The sequence below is a fragment of the Bombina bombina genome, chromosome 4 (assembly GCF_027579735.1).
Source record: "Bombina bombina isolate aBomBom1 chromosome 4, aBomBom1.pri, whole genome shotgun sequence".
NCBI lineage: Eukaryota > Metazoa > Chordata > Amphibia > Anura > Bombinatoridae > Bombina > Bombina bombina.
In genome coordinates this window covers 1,195,825,883-1,195,845,239 of record NC_069502.1, presented here as the reverse complement: position 1 = coordinate 1,195,845,239, position 19,357 = coordinate 1,195,825,883, and the positions used below count along the sequence as shown (strand labels likewise).

At 43.2% G+C, this 19,357-nt stretch overlaps 1 protein-coding gene across 1 annotated transcript in view; it reads right to left on the bottom strand.

Annotated features, from left to right (window-relative positions):
- Positions 1-3,882: 3,882 nt before the first annotated feature.
- The window catches only part of KCNK17 (potassium two pore domain channel subfamily K member 17), a 152,489-nt gene continuing 137,014 nt past the window's right edge, over positions 3,883-19,357 (bottom strand). The window contains exons 3-5 of the mRNA XM_053712674.1: positions 10,869-11,035; positions 5,745-5,913; positions 3,883-4,589 (exon numbers count right to left, since the gene is read on the bottom strand). Coding sequence (XP_053568649.1) covers positions 4,312-4,589; positions 5,745-5,913; positions 10,869-11,035 — 614 coding nt within the window. The 3' untranslated portion in view covers positions 3,883-4,311. The remainder of the gene's footprint in view (positions 4,590-5,744; positions 5,914-10,868; positions 11,036-19,357) is intronic.

Here is a 19,357-nt window from a genome sequence, read left to right as displayed (position 1 = left end):
AAGAAAGTCCAGTCTCTTAAAAAACAGATTGAATCATGTGAACTGGAGAGAGTTCAGAGAAATCTTTATCTCCTGAAACAGAGATATTACCACAAGGGCGATAGAGCGGATAAACTTCTAGCTCACAAACTCCAGCAGAGAACTCTGCTGAACAAGATAGCTTTTATTACAAGAGACAACAAAAGATTCTATTCCCCAAGCGATATAGGAGAAGTCTTTGCTGATTTTTACAGCTGCTTATATCAGATTTCTGAAGACCCCCATTCGAATTTTGCTCCAACAACTGCTATTCTCCAGTTTCTTGATAAGCTGCAGCTGCCGCAGGTCCCTGAGAACCTGGTGGAGCTACTTGTAGCCCCCAGCTCTGTAGAGGAAGTCGTGGTGATGATTAAGAGCCTCAAGGCACGCAAATCTCCAGGCCCAGACGGTTTTGACGTTACATTCTATAATAAATTCTCAGCTCTCCTATGTCCCATCTTAACTCATGTGTTTGGTGAGGCCATGGACACTGGTAGTTTCCCCAGAGTTTCCTAGAGGCGTCGGTCATTACCATACCCAAGCCCGGGAAGGACCCCTCATACTGCGAAAATTATCGACCAATCTCCCTCATAAATGGAGATGTAAAAATATACGCCAAGATCCTAATTTTGATCCACCAGGTGGGGTTTACCCCTGGGCATCAGGGCTCGGACAACACAAGACAGTTATTAAACATCTTTTTTGAGGCAGCTACACTTGGGATCCCACTGGTTACCCTGTCGCTAGATGCTGAAAAAGAGTTCAACAGGGTCCGGTGGGATTACATGGTGGAGGTCTTATGCTCTTTCGGGTTTCCTGCCTCCTTTGTCACAGCAGTGATGGCTCTTTACTCAGGCCCATCAGCCAGAGTTAGGGGATTGGGATTTGTATCTAGGGCCTTTGACATAAAGAATGGCACGTGCCCTCTGTCGCCTCTTCTTTTTGCCCTGATAATGGAGCCTCTAGCGATCAGACTTCGAACAGCTCCCTCCGTCCAGCCCTTAATACTTTATGACACTCCACATGTCCTGGCACTGTTTGCAGACGATTTGACAGTATTCCTAATTGAACCGGAAGAGTTGCTTCCAGAACTATTCAAAATATTAGCTGAATTCGCTAATTTAACATATTACAGACTTAACTATAATAAGACAGAAGCTTACGCTATAGGACTGTCCAAGGCCACATTAGAGAACTTGAGAAGTTCTTACCCTTTTTAATGGTCCACAGAAGGATTAAAGCATTTAGGTATAATACTGTCCCATGACCCCAAACAAATTGTGGCAACGAACTATGGGTCCCTTCTTAGGGACTTTCAGCAGACCATTGCTGGTTGGAAAGTTTCGGAAGTGTCTTGGATGGGTAGGGTCGCGGCTCTGAAGATGCTGTTGCTCCCAAGGCTGACTTACCTTTTTAGGTGTCTTCCTGTCACAGTCCCTGCATACCTGCTTAATCATTTCCAGTCTGTCTTCACAAAGTACATTTGGAAAGACCGTCACGCGAGGCTACCTTTAACCCAATTACAAAATCCAAAAAGATGTGGGGGCATCTCTGCGCCTAACGTTACTTATTACTACAAAGCAGGCATGCTTTCACATATAACAGATTGGGGGGGTTAGAGATTGTTCCTCTCACTGGTTCCAAATAGAACAGAGCTCATTACTGGCTGGAGTTGACCTGGCCGACCTTATATGGATCCCGGATCATGCTGAGGTCTTAAATGGAATCCATAGTCGTATAATCAAGGCTTGCTTGAGGTGTTGGAGGGAATTACGTTCCCATGATTCAGTCGTGCTGCACCCCTCCCCAATACATTCAATTAAGGCTTTGATGCATTGCCTTCATAAGTCCCATCCCAAGAAATGGGAGGCCTTGGAGATCAGACTGATTTCAGATCTTTATAGAGGGGGTGTTCTGGCTATCCCACCCCATGCCTACCCAGCGGAAAACTTCCCCAGGGAGTTACAGTTTGAGTATCTTCACTTGGCCTCACTCCTTTCGTCTTGGGGATTTCATAAATCGAATACGTGAGTCCTCACCAAATGGGAGAGGAGATGGATGGCGGGTAGATCTTTTCGAGGTACCCTATCTTTTCATTACAAGCTGCTACTTGACTCCTTACGCTTCATTAAAACTCAGCCTACTGAGGACTGGGAGAGGGACTTGGGGGTGGTGGCCTTGGAGGGGGCCTGGCAGCATGCTCTCCAAGACGTAAATGCAGCGGTCCGGTGCTCTAATCTGTTTGAATTATATATTAAAATCCTACTCAGATGGTATTGGGTCCCGACCAGGTTGCACAGAATATTCCCCTCCCGCTCAGCGGAATGCTGGAGGGGTTGCACACAACGCAGCACACACTTGCATGTTTGGTGGGAATGCCCTAGGCTGGGGACCTTCTGGACTCAGGTAGCGGACTTACTAAGACAACTACGCTTGACAGAAAGTCTCACGGGAGACATGGCACTTTTTCACCTTGGACTGCAAGATCTCCCAAAGCCAACCCGATCACTTTGTGTTATCATTCTCCTGGCAGCAAAACTTGTTATAGCGAGACAGTGGACAAGAAACACATTTCTAACACTAGCTCCAGTACTGGAGACTCTTGACTATATTCAGAAAATGGAAGAATACTCGTTGAGAGTTGAGGGACGCTACAACCTCTACTGTTCGATCTGGTTCTTATGACGGTTAGGTTGATACATAATACTTTTGCTAGTCTGACCCGGTAGAGGCCTGACCATTCCTTCCTACACCCCTTGGCCATGAATCCCTCTTATATACTCCTCACTCAACCTACCTTAGCTCCTCTCCTTTCCCCTTCTTGCTTTTTTTTTTCTCCTCCCCTCTCCCTAGAAGAAGTTCTTCGGGTTTTTCACCTTGCCATCGCCCCACTTTGTTTGTTTGGTACGTTATGGTGTAAAGTTTACTCACATGTTGCCCATCTAGGATTAGCCTACCCTTATAAAACACCTGGTTTTCCTAGCTAACAGTGCGGACTCTTTGAAGTCGAGAACTATGTCTTCAGATATGTACCAGCTACCAGATCCCACGAGTGGATCTATTTAACATTGTTGACGCCAGAGACTTTAACTACTTGAAAACTGAGGCATTGATGAATGGCAATACCATAACTTGATTAACGTCTTATTTTTTACTTGTTTACTGTGCGAAATTACTGATTTGTATTATTGTCTGAGATATTGTCCTTCATTTCAAGATTGTTACTCTGATTGTTTTGCCTTAATAAAAATATTTGTAAAAAAAAAAAACTGCCAGTAACTAAGATGGCCAACACTAGTTAGAGGGGGGGGGGGGGCGTTAGAGAGCTGTTTGGAAAGGATCAGGGAGGTAAGGGGGGATTCTACATTGCAGACATTTAAAACAATTTTTAATTTTCTTTTTTTTTAAGTGCATATTGGCAGACTGCCAGTACCTAAAATGTAGGGACCAGGGAGGGATCTGGTAGGGATCAGGGAGTGGGAGGTGTCAACTGGGAGGGTAATCTCTACACTACAGCTAAACTTAACCTTACAAGGTAGATGATTAACCCATTCACTGCCGTTAATTTCAGAAGTGATGTGCGTAGCTGCAATTAGTGGCCTTCTAATTACCATAAAGCAATGGCAAAGCCATGTGTGTCTGCTATTTCTAAACAAAGGGGATCACAGAGAAGCTTTCACTCCCTCATTTTCAGCTGGGTTTGTGTTATGTTGATGTATATAATGTGCACAACAAGTTGCAATTCTCAATTAATTATAAAAATAGATATTAAACGTATTAAGACAAAAAATCAAATATGACACATTACATAATTGGTTAAAATGTAAACTGAGTCTAGATGTCTGTATAAAGTCACCCTACATGTGGAACAGCAGTTTTTTTTGCAAGGTTGGATTTTTTTTACAGAAGAATCAAAATTAAGTTTAACAGATTCACTAAAACTCAACACTTTTATGGATGAAATGGAAGAGCAGATGGAAGTCATCCAAAAAGTTCTGCAAGAAGCACTTAATATAATGACTGTGATGGTTCAGAACTTGAAAATGGCTTTCTGTGCCAAAACACCTCTGAAAAAGGATTTGTGAAGAACAAACTTCTGGATAATGCTGGTAAGTTGGTTAGGAAGACCTAGTGCTAGTTTGCCGTATTTACTATGACGCAAGTTACTGTTTGTGCTATGAATTTGTTCGTCCTGCATTCGCTTATTTTGTGGTTCATTGAACCATAATGTCAATCTCATGTTAACAAAAGAGATATATGTACATATATTTTGATTTGTAATAGAAATTAAATTCAGTCTGGTGACTCAGTGTTTGTGTCTTTGCCACACGACGTCTCAGAGTTCTCTGCGTTATCCTGAAGAACAGGGCACAAGTCTCCATTCTGAACAACATCAATGAGTTCATGTTCCACTTTCTCACTATTTTTTGTCTTTGTGCAGATTTCCTGGTAATTCTCCAGTAAATTTATACACAAGCTTATTATCAAGGCCAACCACGCCATGCCAAAAAGAATCCACAGTGCTATCAAATTCCTGTACCAAGAAGGGTAATTCTTGCCTGGTATCCTTCCTACAGAGAAAGATTAAGAAATTAATGATTTAACTTGTACATTGAAACTGTACATATTAGTAATGTCATTAGGTTTGTACCTGCCATAGCTTATCACAGCTGGGAAGTCTACTATGGAGCCAAGACAGTGACTTTTATTGTAGGTACAAAGTAGGTTTAGATCCACAGCTATAGAAACCACTGACCTAAGCACTAGGATTTATCTCTGTACCTTAATTCTCAGCTTGTTCATTGCCCTCTGCACAATGTGACTTATTTCTAATGTCTTTAATCAAGTTACCCACATACATAGACAATTCCCAAAATATTAAAACATATATCCAGTTATACCTATATCTATACATACATAGATGTATTTATGTTAATTTTATTTATTTATGTGTTTATTTATTTTTCTCACCAGCTAGTTTTTACCTGTTTAATACTGTTTTACATTTGTTACTTGTAGGTCTCTTCGACAGCAATAGGTCCAGTCTATGAGGAGGCACATTCATTTACTGTTTATATTGGTTTGTGTGCTATAACATGCTTAGAGAATACAGTTGAGACCTGTGAGAAAACTTCAGACACAGCCAAGGAACACTCCTGTTCAAAACTTTGCATTTTTTTGCATTTGATGCTATTGTCATTTTGTATTTTAAAATTACATTATACACTAAATACAATTTCTACTGTGTACATTAAAGGGACAGTTCATGTTTCAGTGTTTCAGATAGAGCATGTCATTTTAAACAACTTTCCAATTTACTGTTATCATCAAATTTGCTTTGGTCTTTTGGTATTATTTGTTGAAAGCTAAACCTAGGTAGACTCATATGGTAAGTTCTAAGCCTCTTGTCTCATGCCTTTTGACAGTTTTTCACAACTAGACAGTGCTAGTACATGTCTGCCATATAGATAACATTGTGCTTACTCCTGTGTAGTTAGAATAATAGAAAGCTAGGATGTCTCACCAAGGCCTCTACATAATTCAGTTTTTTTACATTGGTTTAGAACACATACAAACCATTTTTACATATATTTGTTGATGACGTGGTTTACTAGTTAATGATGACTAGTTAATGAAACCCATTTTATTTTTTAGATTATGTCTTACAGTATACAACTGCAATAAATAAATGTATTGGTATTTTATATGTTGTGTAGAATACTTACCGATTACATAGTCACCAAAGCCTATCGTGCTTAGGGTAATAAAGGAGTAGTAGAAACCTTCCTCATAGGTCCAGCCTTCAATACTTCTGAAAAGTATCGGGGGAAGGAGGAAAAACAGCAAGAGGCCAGTGACGAGAGAACAGACGTTTACCAATATCTTCGCAGATTTCTTCAAATAAACAAAATAAATATAGATAAATCTCTAAGCATCACACTGGGAGTTTTTTTATGTTTTCTGTCATCTTAAATAGACAATGAAGTCAACATTAAATTATCCCAATTAGACAAAGCATGCAATATAAAAAAACGAATTTACTTCTGTTTATAATTTGCTTTGTTCCCTTCATATCCTTTGTGGAAGAGTAAATCTAGGTAGACTCAGGATTGTGAAAGGTCTTTAGCTCACTATGGCCTAGATTTGGAGTTTGGCGGTAGAAGGGCTGTTAACGCTCCGCGGGCTTTTTTCTGGCCGCACCATAAAATTAACTCTGGTATCGAGAGTTCAAACAAATGCTGCGTTAGGCTCCAAAAAAGGAGCGTAGAGCATTTTTACGGCAAATGCAACTCTCGATACCAGAGTTGCTTACGGACGCGGCCAGCCTCAAAAACGTGCTCGTGCACGATTCTCCCATAGGAAACAATGGGGCTGTTTGAGCTGAAAAAAAACCTAACACCTGCAAAAAAGCAGCGTTCAGCTCCTAACGCAGCCCCATTGTTTCCTATGGGGAAACACTTCCTACGTCTGCACCTAACACTCTAACATGTACCCCGAGTCTAAACACCCCTATCCTTACACTTATTAACCCCTAATCTGCCGCTCCCGCTATCGCTGACCCCTGCATATTTTTTTTAACCCCTAATCTGCCGCTCCGTAAACCGCCGCAACTTACATTATCCCTATGTACCCCTAATCTGCTGCCCCTAACACCGCCGACCCCTATATTATATTTATTAACCCCTAATCTGCCCCCCTCAACGTCGCCGACACCTGCCTACACTTATTAACCCCTAATCTGCCGAGCGGACCTGAGCGCTACTATAATAAAGTTATTAACCCCTAACCCGCCTCACTAACCCTATCATAAATAGTATTAACCCCTAATCTGCCCTCCCTAACATCGCCGACACCTAACTTCAATTATTAACCCCTAATCTGACGACCGGAGCTCATCGCTACTATAATAAATGGATTAACCCCTAAAGCTAAGTCTAACCCTAACACTAACACCCCCCTAACTTAAATATAATTTACATCTAACGAAATAAATTAACTCTTATTAAATAAATTATTCCTATTTAAAGCTAAATACTTACCTGTAAAATAAATCCTAATATAGCTACAATATAAATTATAATTATATTATAGCTATTTTAGGATTAATATTTATTTTACAGGCAACTTTGTAATTATTTTAATCAGGTACAATAGCTATTAAATAGTTAAGAACTATTTAATAGTTACCTAGTTAAAATAATAACAAATTTACCTGTAAAATAAATCCTAACCTAAGTTATAATTAAACCTAACACTACCCTATCAATAAATTAATTAAATAAACTACCTACAATTACCTACAATTAACCTAACACTACACTATCAATAAATAAATTAAATACAATTGCTACAAATAACTACAATTACATAAACTAACTAAAGTACAAAAAATAAAAAAGAACTAAGTTACAAAAAATATTTACAAACATAAGAAAAATATTACAACAATTTTAAACTAATTACATCTACTCTAAGCCCCCTAATAAAATAACAAAGCCCCCCAAAATAAAAAATTCCCTACCCTTTTCTAAATTAAAAAAGTTAAAAGCACTTTTACCTTACCAGCCCTGAACAGGGCCCTTTGCGGGGCATGCCCCAAGAATTTCAGCTCTTTTGCCTGTAAAAAAAAACATACAATACCCCCCCCCCCAACATTACAACCCACCACCCACATACCCCTAATCTAACCCAAACCCCCCTTAAATAAACCTAACACTAAGCCCCTGAAGATCTTCCTACCTTGTCTTCACCATCCAGGTTCACCGATCCGTCCTGAAGAGCTCCTCCGATGTCCTGATCCAAGCCCAAGCGGGGGGCTGAAGAGGTCCATGATCCGGTCAAAGTCTTCATCCAAGCGGGGCAGAAGAGGATCTTCCATCCGATTGAAGTCTTCATCCAGACGGCATCTTCTATGGTCTTCCATCCGGAGCGAAGCGGCAGGATCCTGAAGACCTCCAGCGCGGAACATCCATCCGGCCCGACGACTGAACGACGAATGACGGTTCCTTTAAGGGACGTCATCCAAGATGGCGTCCCTCGAATTCCGATTGGCTGATAGGATTCTATCAGCCAATCGGAATTAAGGTAGGAATATTCTGATTGGCTGATGGAATCAGCCAATCAGAATCAAGTTCAATCCGATTGGCTGATCCAATCAGCCAATCAGATTGAGCTCGCATTCTATTGGCTGTTCCGATCAGCCAATAGAATGCGAGCTCAATCTGATTGGCTGATTGGATCAGCCAATCGGATTGAACTTGATTCTGATTGGCTGATTCCATCAGCCAATCAGAATATTCCTACCTTAATTCCGATTGGCTGATAGAATCCTATCAGCCAATCGGAATTCGAGGGACGCCATCTTGGATGACGTCCCTTAAAGGAACCGTCATTCGTCGTTCAGTCGTCGGGCCGGATGGATGTTCCGCGCTGGAGGTCTTCAGGATCCTGCCGCTTCGCTCCGGATGGAAGACCATAGAAGATGCCGCCTGGATGAAGACTTCAATCGGATGGAAGATCCTCTTCTGCCCCGCTTGGATGAAGACTTTGACCGGATCATGGACCTCTTCAGCCCCCCGCTTGGGCATGGATCAGGACATCGGAGGAGCTCTTCAGGACGGATCGGTGAACCTGGATGGTGAAGACAAGGTAGGAAGATCTTCAGGGGCTTAGTGTTAGGTTTATTTAAGGGGGGTTTGGGTTAGATTAGGGGTATGTGGGTGGTGGGTTGTAATGTTGGGGGGGGGTATTGTATGTTTTTTTTTACAGGCAAAAGAGCTGAAATTCTTGGGGCATGCCCCGCAAAGGGCCCTGTTCAGGGCTGGTAAGGTAAAAGAGCTTTTAACTTTTTTAATTTAGAAAAGGGTAGGGAATTTTTTATTTTGGGGGGCTTTGTTATTTTATTAGGGGGCTTAGAGTAGATGTAATTAGTTTAAAATTGTTGTAATATTTTTCTTATGTTTGTAAATATTTTTTGTAACTTAGTTCTTTTTTATTTTTTGTACTTTAGTTAGTTTATGTAATTGTAGTTATTTGTAGCAATTGTATTTAATTTATTTATTGATAGTGTAGTGTTAGGTTAATTGTAGGTAATTGTAGGTAGTTTATTTAATTAATTTATTGATAGGGTAGTGTTAGGTTTAATTATAACTTAGGTTAGGATTTATTTTACAGGTAAATTTGTTATTATTTTAACTAGGTAACTATTAAATAGTTCTTAACTATTTAATAGCTATTGTACCTGGTAAAAATAATTACAAAGTTGCCTGTAAAATAAATATTAATCCTAAAATAGCTATAATATAATTATAATTTATATTGTAGCTATATTAGGATTTATTTTACAGGTAAGTATTTAGCTTTAAATAGGAATAATTTATTTAATAAGAGTTAATTAATTTCGTTAGATTTAAATTATATTTAAGTTAGGGGGGTGTTAGTGTTAGGGTTAGACTTAGCTTTAGGGGTTAATCCATTTATTATAGTAGCGATGAGCTCCGGTCGTCAGATTAGGGGTTAATAATTGAAGGTAGGTGTCGGCGATGTTAGGGAGGGCAGATTAGGGGTTAATACTATTTATGATAGGGTTAGTGAGGCGGATTAGGGGTTAATAACTTTATTATAGTAGCGCTCAGGTCCGCTCAGCAGATTAGGGGTTAATAAGTGTAGGCAGGTGTCGGCGACGTTGAGGGGGGCAGATTAGGGGTTAATAAATATAATATAGGGGTCGGCGGTGTTAGGGGCAGCAGATTAGGGGTACATAAGGATAACGTAGGTGGCGGCGCTTTGCGTTCGGAAGATTAGGGGTTAATTATTGTAAGTAGCTGGCGGCGACGTTGTGGGGGGCAGGTTAGGGGTTAATAAATATAATACAGGGGTCGGCGGGGTTAGGGGCAGCAGATTAGGGGTACATAAGTATAACGTAGGTGGCGGTCGGCAGATTAGGGGTTAAAAAAATTTTAATCGAGTGGCGGCGATGTGGGGGGACCTCGGTTTAGGGGTACATAGGTAGTTTATGGGTGTTAGTGTACTTTAGGGTACAGTAGTTAAGAGCTTTATGAACCGGCGTTAGCCCAGAAAGCTCTTAACTCCTGCTTTTTTCAGGCGGCTGGAGTTTTGTCGTTAGAGCTCTAACGCTCACTTCAGAAACGACTCTAAATACCGGCGTTAGAAAGATCCCATTTAAAAGATAGGATACGCAATTGACGTAAGGGGATCTGCGGTATGGAAAAGTCACGGATGAAAAGTGAGCGTTAGACCCTTTAATCACTGACTCCAAATACCGGCGGTAGCCTAAAACCAGCGTTAGGAGCCTCTAACACTGGTTTTCACGGCTACCGCCAAACTCTAAATCTAGGCCTATGACTGCAGTGTTTGCACCTTGTATCACATTTCTGCTATACATGTCGCTGCTGTGCTCCTATCAGATTATGTACAGTAGATTTACTTGTCAACAAAGGATTAAAAAAAAAAAGAAGCAAATTTGATAAAAGAAGTGAATTGGATTTTTTTTTTAAATTGCATGTTGTATTTAAGCTATGTACCCACATCAGATCAGACCCCTGACCCTACTGCTCCATTTGCAAGCTTTGTACCCACATCAGATCACTCCCCTGAACCTGCTGCTCCTATTCCAGCTTTATACCCACAACAGATCATACCTATGGCCCTGCTGCTCCTATACCAGCTGCATACCCACATCAGATCAGACATCTGGTCCTGCAGCCCCTCTGTCAGACACATGCCCACATATGATCAAACTACAAGCCTTAATCTCAAGAATTCTCAGGTATAACGCAAGTTATTATAGCAAACATGTAGAAAATAGTAACAAAATTAATGTAATTTACCTGCCTGTTCCCTTTATTTCCCAAAAAAGTAGCACCTTGGTGGACCAAAGAGAGCATCCTCTGACCAATGCGGTTCAACAGAATCAAGTTCAATGGAATCCCAAAAAGAGCGAAGACGATGCAGAAGATGCGCCCACCGACAGTTGTAGGACTGATATTACCATAGCCTTCAAAACCAAGGGAAACAGTAGGTCATACTATAAGTCAAAGTCACATTTCACTTAAGAAGAGAAATACATATTTCCTATCACGTGAACATTTACACCTATTATCAATTTTGTTTTATTTTCTTGCTATCTGTATTTGAAAAGCAGGGATGTAAGCTTAGGAGCCAGCCCATTTTTGGTTCAGAACTTGGGTAGCTATTGCTGATTTGTGGCAAAATGCAAACAGTAGTAGCTCTGCATAACAATTCATACAGTGTAAGCGCCAAATAACAAATCAAACAGTGGTAGCACCGAATTAAAAATCAAACAATGGTAACGCCACATAACACATCAAACAGTGGTACCTCCATATAGCAAAGCAAATAATGGTAATGATACATAGCAAATCAAACAGTGGTAGTGCCACATACTAAATCAAACACTGGTAGTGCCGCATAGTAAATCAAACAGTGGTAGTGCTGCATAACAAATGAGACAATAGGCTCTCTGCATAGCAAATCAAACAGTGGTAGTGCCGCATTAAAAATAAAACAGTGGTAGTGCTGCACAACAAATCAGACACTGGGATCTCTGCATAACAAATCAAACAGTGGTAGCGTCGCATTGTAAATCAAACAATGATAATGTTACATAACAAATCAAACAGTGTTAGTGCTGAATAACAAATCAAACTGTGGTAGTGCTACATAACATACACACACACACACACACACACACACACATATATATATATATATATATATATATATATATATATATATATATATATATATATATATACATACACACACAAAGATATATTTAAAATTGCACCCATATCTAACACACACAGACAATAACACAGATATGCACTAACAGATATACTCAGACCCACACTAACATAGAGAATCCCTCTCTGGTATCAAAGAGGTTAACGTGAAGTAATAAATCCATAAACAGATAATTTGATCCCCAGTGGTTCAAGTTGTTTGAAAGTCTGCCTCCCACATAGCAAGACATGTCAGGCCCTAACATCTGTCAGCATCCACAGCACAGTTCATGCACTGCAGCAGCATCCCTTACTGAACACACCTGCAGCGGATGGCTGTGTGGAGCTTGCTGAGCTGACTGTGTCAGTGAGATATGCTTGGCTGTAAATGAGCCACCCTTTCTCACACTAGGTTTTCTAAGGGAAGGTCCCTCCCCATTAATTACATATATTATATTGACTACTGCACTGCCTAAGCATCTTTTATATTTGACATTATCCACTTAACCCAATTGCCCCTATATAATAACATATATGCACTATATAATAAAGCCTTCTGTTTTAGTTAGATATCCTTTTTTGCGTTTATTTTGTTAAATTCAGGATCCCTAGTTTGGGGGACTTTGAGAGCAGTAATGCCACTTCCACACTATGAGGTTACATCTGACTATGTAAATTCAGTGCATAAACAGTATCTGTACTACCACAATATTTGGGTTTCTACCTGTCGGTATATATAATCCACTGCTTCTACTAAATATAATTGTCTATCCCCTCTCTGTCATAACCACCGGTTCTGGTTACCCATGCATTCTGTATAGTCATGGCGCTCTTTCGCTCACACGCTTATTTCACGCAGCCGCAAAGAGAACTACCAAGCCGGTATTACCAGAATGACAGAGGCTAAGCCAATCAGCAGAAAACAATAAACAGCACACCCAATGGGAAACCAGAAAACTTGTCTCAAGGTTGACAAATCAGATTCCTTAGTAATACTGAATGACAAACTCTAAGGCCAATCATACAAGGGGGAGGGTCTGTGCCACTAATCAATAAGATTTCCGGATACCCTGGCCAGGCTTGTAAATAGCAGTAAAGTATGTTAGCACTTCCCTTCAGATGCTCGCTGCCAGTCCTGGTTCTCCCAGATCATATACAGAAACTGCCAGGCTGCAGTATATGAATGAGTGGGTGTGATCCTGTGGCCGCTCAGCCAATTGGCACCCAGTGTGTTAAAGTAAGCTCTGCCCCCTAGCCTTATGCAAGCACCGGGCGAGTTTTGGGGCAGCATGGGCTCAAGGGGCAGCTGCTTTGGGGCATCGGTGGTCCTTTCCGGGGAATCCGTTGTGACAGCGGTGGAACTCCTGCAGTCCTTGGTGGCGGTCCTCGCAGGGGTCAGACACGGCGGTGGTGCAGTCCCAAGCTACGGTTTCACGTGTGGCTTCTTCAGTTCTTTCCCCATCCAAGATGGCCACCACATCAACTTCCGGTTACTTTGCGCAGTCCGGCAGCGCTTCCGGTAACGTCACTTCCGGTCACGACAGTCATTTCCCGGGCGTTGAGCAGAGCGGATCGTCCCCCTCGGTCTCCAATCCTAAGAAGGGAGCACCACGGGGGGGTACACCGACTCTAGGGGGTGTGCTGTTAGACATCAGGAAGCAAGGGGAGTCCATACAAGGTCTGTGGGGGTCGCAGCAGAGGCTGAAAAGGGGGCAGGTGGGGCTCAAGATGCGGGTCAGCAAGTGCATCTGGGGGGCAATGCGGGTGAATAGCAGCATGGCGTTCGTACCCGGGCTTCCGCCACAGCTGGTAATAAAGGAGGGGCAGCCGTCAGGGCCCCCTCCTCGTGCTCGCAGCCTACATCAGGGTAAGCAAGGCCAAGGTGGCCCCTGCTCACGTTGTGGCAAAAGGTAAAGGGAAGGCATCTGCAGCTCGAGCAGGGCCTAGGGGGTCACGTACAACAGCGGCCCCGGTTAGTAGTGCCGCTGGCCTGGAATCGCAAGCCGTAGGCCTGCAGGGTTTAGTATCGCCCAGCAGGACCGAAGCGGCGGGGTCAGGGCAAATGTTAACGAGGGGGCAGTCAAGAGAATACACGCTAGTATCAGCGCCATCCCAGGCGAAGCTTTACCAGGCAATGAGAGCGGGGCGGAAGGCCCTGTACAGATGGTTCGGCCACAGGGAATTAATAGGGCGGTCAGGTTTGAGGATGAATATGAATGTGTGCAGACCTCCAGTATGGATGAGGAGCCTAACTTTCTGTGTGGAGTGAGTGACAGTGATCATGAAGGGGGTCTGGAATATGGGGCTGGAGAGGGTAGGGGGGAGATGGCTGGCTCTTCCCGTGGTACTCCCCTCTTGTCCTCTGTGTTTCAGGTCCCAAAGGCGTCTTCATCTGGCAGAGAGGTTGCTCCTCAGAGGTCCCGGGCTCTTGTTCCCAGAGTGGCAGCAACACAATTGGACGACCCTAGCCCATCTGGGTCCGGCCAAGGTCCTGTGTCATCCCCTTCCAGTGAGTGCCAATTTGATATGTCCCAGCGGGGTATGACTCCTCTAGTTCTAGTGGGTCCGGGTCTGGGTCATAGATTAATGGGTCCCTGGGTTTGCACACAGAGGGCCATAGGAGGATGTAGAGGAGGTTGAGAAAAAGGAGCAGGGGCAAATCTGCGGAGGGTCCTGTTGGTTATCCGGCTCAGGTATCTCTGCCCCCGGGGGTACAGGTGGGCTCACCACAGGCCGTTAACAGAAAGGCATCAGTGCATGGAGATACATACTCATGCCAGGTGCATAGTTTGCACGCCCACCTGAAGTCAAAGATGGTAAAGCATATCCAGGATGGTAAGTACGTCAATATGTTTGAATTATCCACGGAAGCATTTAAGTTCAAAGAAATGGTGGAAGACGGGACGGGCCTGAAGAAATTCAAATTGCCTGATAATTTTGATGATTGGCTTCGTATGCTACATGCTACCTGGAGAGGTACCCAGATCAGGGTACCGCTCTGTTTAAGTATGTGGACACTATCGATGCCATACGGAAAAAAATTGCTGATGGAGCCTGGAGGGACTACAATATGTTCTACAGGAAGAAAAAGGTGGGTGACCCATTACTGGACTTTGGCACCATGGATCTCCACCTCTGGGTTCATCTCGATGCCGAACGGGGGGCGCAGACTCTCCCCGGGGTCATTGCTCAGGGGCCTAGGCAGCCCCCGCAATTTCAATGGTGCAAAGGGGGAGTGTGCTGGCGTTACCAGGATAAGTGTTGTTAGAGGGGTGCATCCTATATTTACGCATGCGTAAATATATGATGTCAATAATACAGTTTATTTAGTTGTGGGGTTTTTTTTTGTTTTGTTTTTTTCTCGTTTTTTTGTGTGTTCTCCATGTGTTTTATTTTGTTTCTCTGTATGTGACGTCATGAGGGGCATGACGTTTGAGGAAATTGTTTTGTAAGGGGGAAAAAAAAAAATTCCAGCAGAGTATACAACCTAATTTTGTGAAATGTTAGCAACATTGATAAATATTCTTTGTTTGTGATTTCACGTTATATCTTTTGTTTTTCATGGGCCCTGCGTGGCGCAAGATGTGATTTTCCTTATTTTTTCTCTGTATGCATTGCTGGTTATAAATAAAAGTTAAAAAAAAAAAGAGGGGCGCATCCTGCACGTTTAAGCACGTATGCAAGTTCTGCAGTAGGCAACACCCTGTGGTCGATTGCTCCAATAAGCAGGACCCCCAAGCTGAATGGTTTGGGTCCAAGGCAAGCGCTGCAGGTACCCGAACAGAGCAGCTGCTAGTTTGCTGGACTCAGGTCTGCGCCATTGTTTCACTATTCCGGTAGTGGGACAGGTGCTGGGGTTCAGGCTCAGAAGGAATTTGAATTTCAAGCTTGGTAAGAAGGTAGCCTTGGACAGGGTCGCAGGCCCCTTTGCGGACTTACCGATTCCAGATTTGGTGATATCTCCACTAGGAGTGGTGCCCAAGAAGGAGACTAATAAGTTTAGGCTGATACAACATCTATCCTACCCGAAGGGGCAGTCGGTGAACGATACCATCCCTGAGGCTTTGAGCTCGGTGCACTACCAGTTGTTTGACGACACTCTGGATATTGTGAAAGGAGTGGGACCCGGAGCCTTGATGGCTAAACTGGACATAGAGTCCGCATTCAGGCTTTTTCCCATTCACCCGTCTTCCTTCAGGTTGATGGGGTGCTGGTTCGAGGCGGGTTACTACGTGGACCAGTGTCTGCCCATGGGTTGCTCCATATCCTGTGCCTATTTTAAGGCATTTAGCTCTTTCCTACACTGGGCGGTAGCATCAGTTGTAGGAAATGACAAGATCGCACACTATTTGGATGATTTCCTACTAGTGGGATCTGCCAGTTCATCGGAATTTGCCTCTTTGATGAATGTCATGAGGTTCATGATGGCCAGGTTTGGGGTTCCTCTAGCTGAGGACAAGACAGAGGTACCTTGCATGTGTCTGATGTTCCTGGGCATAGAAATAGACTCTGTAGCAAGGGAATGTAGACTGCCTAGGGACAAGGTGAATAGAATGTTGCTGACGGTTAGGTTAATGGCCATGGCAGCATCTTGCTCATTGAGGGATTTGCACTCCTAGGACTCCTAAACTTTAACGGGGAGAGTCATCCCGTGGGGTAGGATTTTTAGAAAGAGGCTGGAAAGGCAGTTGGGGGGGCAGTAAAACAGCATCATCATGCATAAGGATCACGGGAGATTTAGTGACTGACCTCCAGGTGTGGAAAAGATTCCTGCAGAACTTCAATGGCATCTGCATGTGGAGGGGCGACCCAGTGTCTAATCAGTCATTGCACCTCTTCACTGACCCAACAGGAGCATTTGGCTATGGGGCATATTTTGATGGGGCAAGGAGTGCGGAGCCCTGGCCACCTAGCTGGGCGGACCTTGGGCTGACACGCAACCTATGCTTCCTGTAATTGTTTCCCATCATAGTAGCAGTTGAGCTGTGGGGTCATCTCTTTTGCGACCGTGATTTTTTGGATGGACAATCTCAGTGTGGTCTTCGCCATCAACAGACTTTCTACTTCATCGCCTGTGGTGGTACATTATCTGCAGCACTTGGTGTTGAGATGCCTGCAGTTTAATATCGAATTCAGAACTTTCCATGTTCCTGGGGTACAGAATATAGTGGCAGACACATTGTCTCACTTCCAATGGGAGGCGTTTAGGGCCGCGGCTCCGGCTGTGGCTCCTAATGTTCTTCCTTGCCCTTCCTTTTTATGGCAGATGGTGGTGGACTGCAGCGGCTGATCCCTTTACTCCGGGTGTCCCTGGCACCGGCTACCTGGTCGGCTTATGTGAGATACTGGAGCGAGTGGGTGAGTTTTTGCAACCTCCATGAATTTCCTTCTTGCGAAGGTGAGCAGAGCTTCCTGCTACAGTGGCTAGCTGAGCTGAGAGGTAAGCAGGCAAAAAAGGGGGCAGTGGTGTCCAGGCTTTCGGCAGTCACTTTCTTTGTAGGCTGTACGCGTTTCTCGTGAAGCAGATAATATGGGGTTGGGGGTGTTTGGAGGTCCCGCAGAGACATGTCAGGGAACCAATTACAGTGGATCGGCTAGTGAAATTGCTGGTAGTACTGCCGGCAATCTGCTCTTAGCCTTTTGAGGTCAAACTCTTTGGAGCGGCCTTTGGACTAGCATTTTATGGCGCACTGAGAGTGGGAGAGTTAGTTCCACATTCCAAGATGGCGGTAACCGGGGGAATCATGCACAATCACGTTTTGGTGACGGATGATTTGGTGCTTCTTTTTATTCCCAGGTCTAAGATGGACCAGGAGGGCTGGGGAGCATGGCTTTCTCTACCAGGGCAACCAGGGGTCATCTGCTGCCCATTGCACTTGGTATCTTCATACCTGGAAGTGCGACCAGGAGGCTCTTCCAGGTTTCGTATTCATGCGAGCAGGGACCCGTTGACACAATACCAATTTAGGAAAATATTGGGGTGGTTAGCGCAGCGGGCTGGTCTCGATGGTTCACGGATTGCACCACACTCATTCAGATTGGGGGCAGCCTTAACGGCAGCAGAGTTGGGCTGGTCCTCTGACCGTATTCGCTCCGTAAAGGGTTATATAGGCAGGATAGGGTTCACTTAGAACCAACAGGAGTAGATCTTCAGAACATCAGGCAGGCGTTACTCCTAAGGGTGTAGTGTGTTGGTGGCAAGAATCTGGACCGTTTAATTTGCAGGTCTGTCTCTTGTGGCGGGTGGTCTGGATCATGGCTGCAGGCTGGAAGGAGGTTTGAATGATGGCCATTACAGTAAGGGTGACACCCCTGGCTCAGTTTCTTGGTTGTGCTCTGGCTGGTTATGACGGGCCGAGAACTCCCTAAAACAAAAGCTGCGTAGAGTATCTCCGCCTTGTGGTCTGCAGCAGTGTCCCCTGGCCATTTTCTAGAAGGGGTTAGATAGTTAGTGATTTAGGATAGGAAAAAGTAAAATTTCTGGATTAGGCACTCCAAATGAGTAAGTTGTACTAAGTCTTACTATGTATTCATATTTCAAATACACTTTGGCATACAGGAGCTGTAGAGGTATTTGTCCGGATTGACAAAGGACTGTGAGACCGGTAAATGGGCACAGCCGCATAACGGTTTCCACACTGACACAAATTCAATTGTTTGCTTACTAAAACCCATACCGATGTTATCTCACTATTGGGGAATGAAGTAACACTGGCACACCTCTGTGGGCTGTCTGCATTAATGAGACTGTGTATACATTAACGGATAATTACCAAGCATTGCCACTGCATAGAGGATCTATGGGCATTAGCATCTTGGGGCATTTATAATACTTTTTTATTGTCTAATAGATTTTGGACTGAATTCATTGCTTCTTATATTATTTACTGTGCAAACCTGGTAACACAGTTTATTAGTCAGATAAATCTTTATTTTGGAGCGTTGACAATATGGAAGGTACTGACAACTTTTACTCACTTTTGCCTGTAATAGACAGGGAATGCATGGACTTAGAGCAAATTTTCTCTACTAACATCATGACCTTCAGTCTGAGTTGTCTCTTTGATGAGATGGAGAAACTCCTTATCAAGGAATTGAAATTACAATATGATGTGTGGACCTTTGAAAGATACATTAAGTTTAATATCATTCCACGGGGACTTAGACTGAATAGGTTCCCTACTTTTGAGATCCAGGATGAAGATTTCATCAATTCATGGAATAGTATTATAACAGAGTGCTCCATCAGACTCATGCTTTTGTTGGTGTCATAAAATTAAATTACTAGCCACAGTGAGAAAGGAGATAGGGAAACTACAAGCAGAAATGAATAATAGGAAAAATGAAGTAGATTTCCCTAAATTTGATAGTATTTTAAAATTTTCACTTACTGAAACAAAAAGCTTGGCTCTTAATTTGAAACACACAAAGTATGTTATTGACTAAACAGATTATGACAGCAACAGTGTTTATGTCTGGAAAAGGATGGATAAAACTAACACAAGAAGATTGCAAAAGAGGGGTAGATCTAGGAGTAGGAATAGAAGAAATAACAGAAATAGTAGATTCCCTAG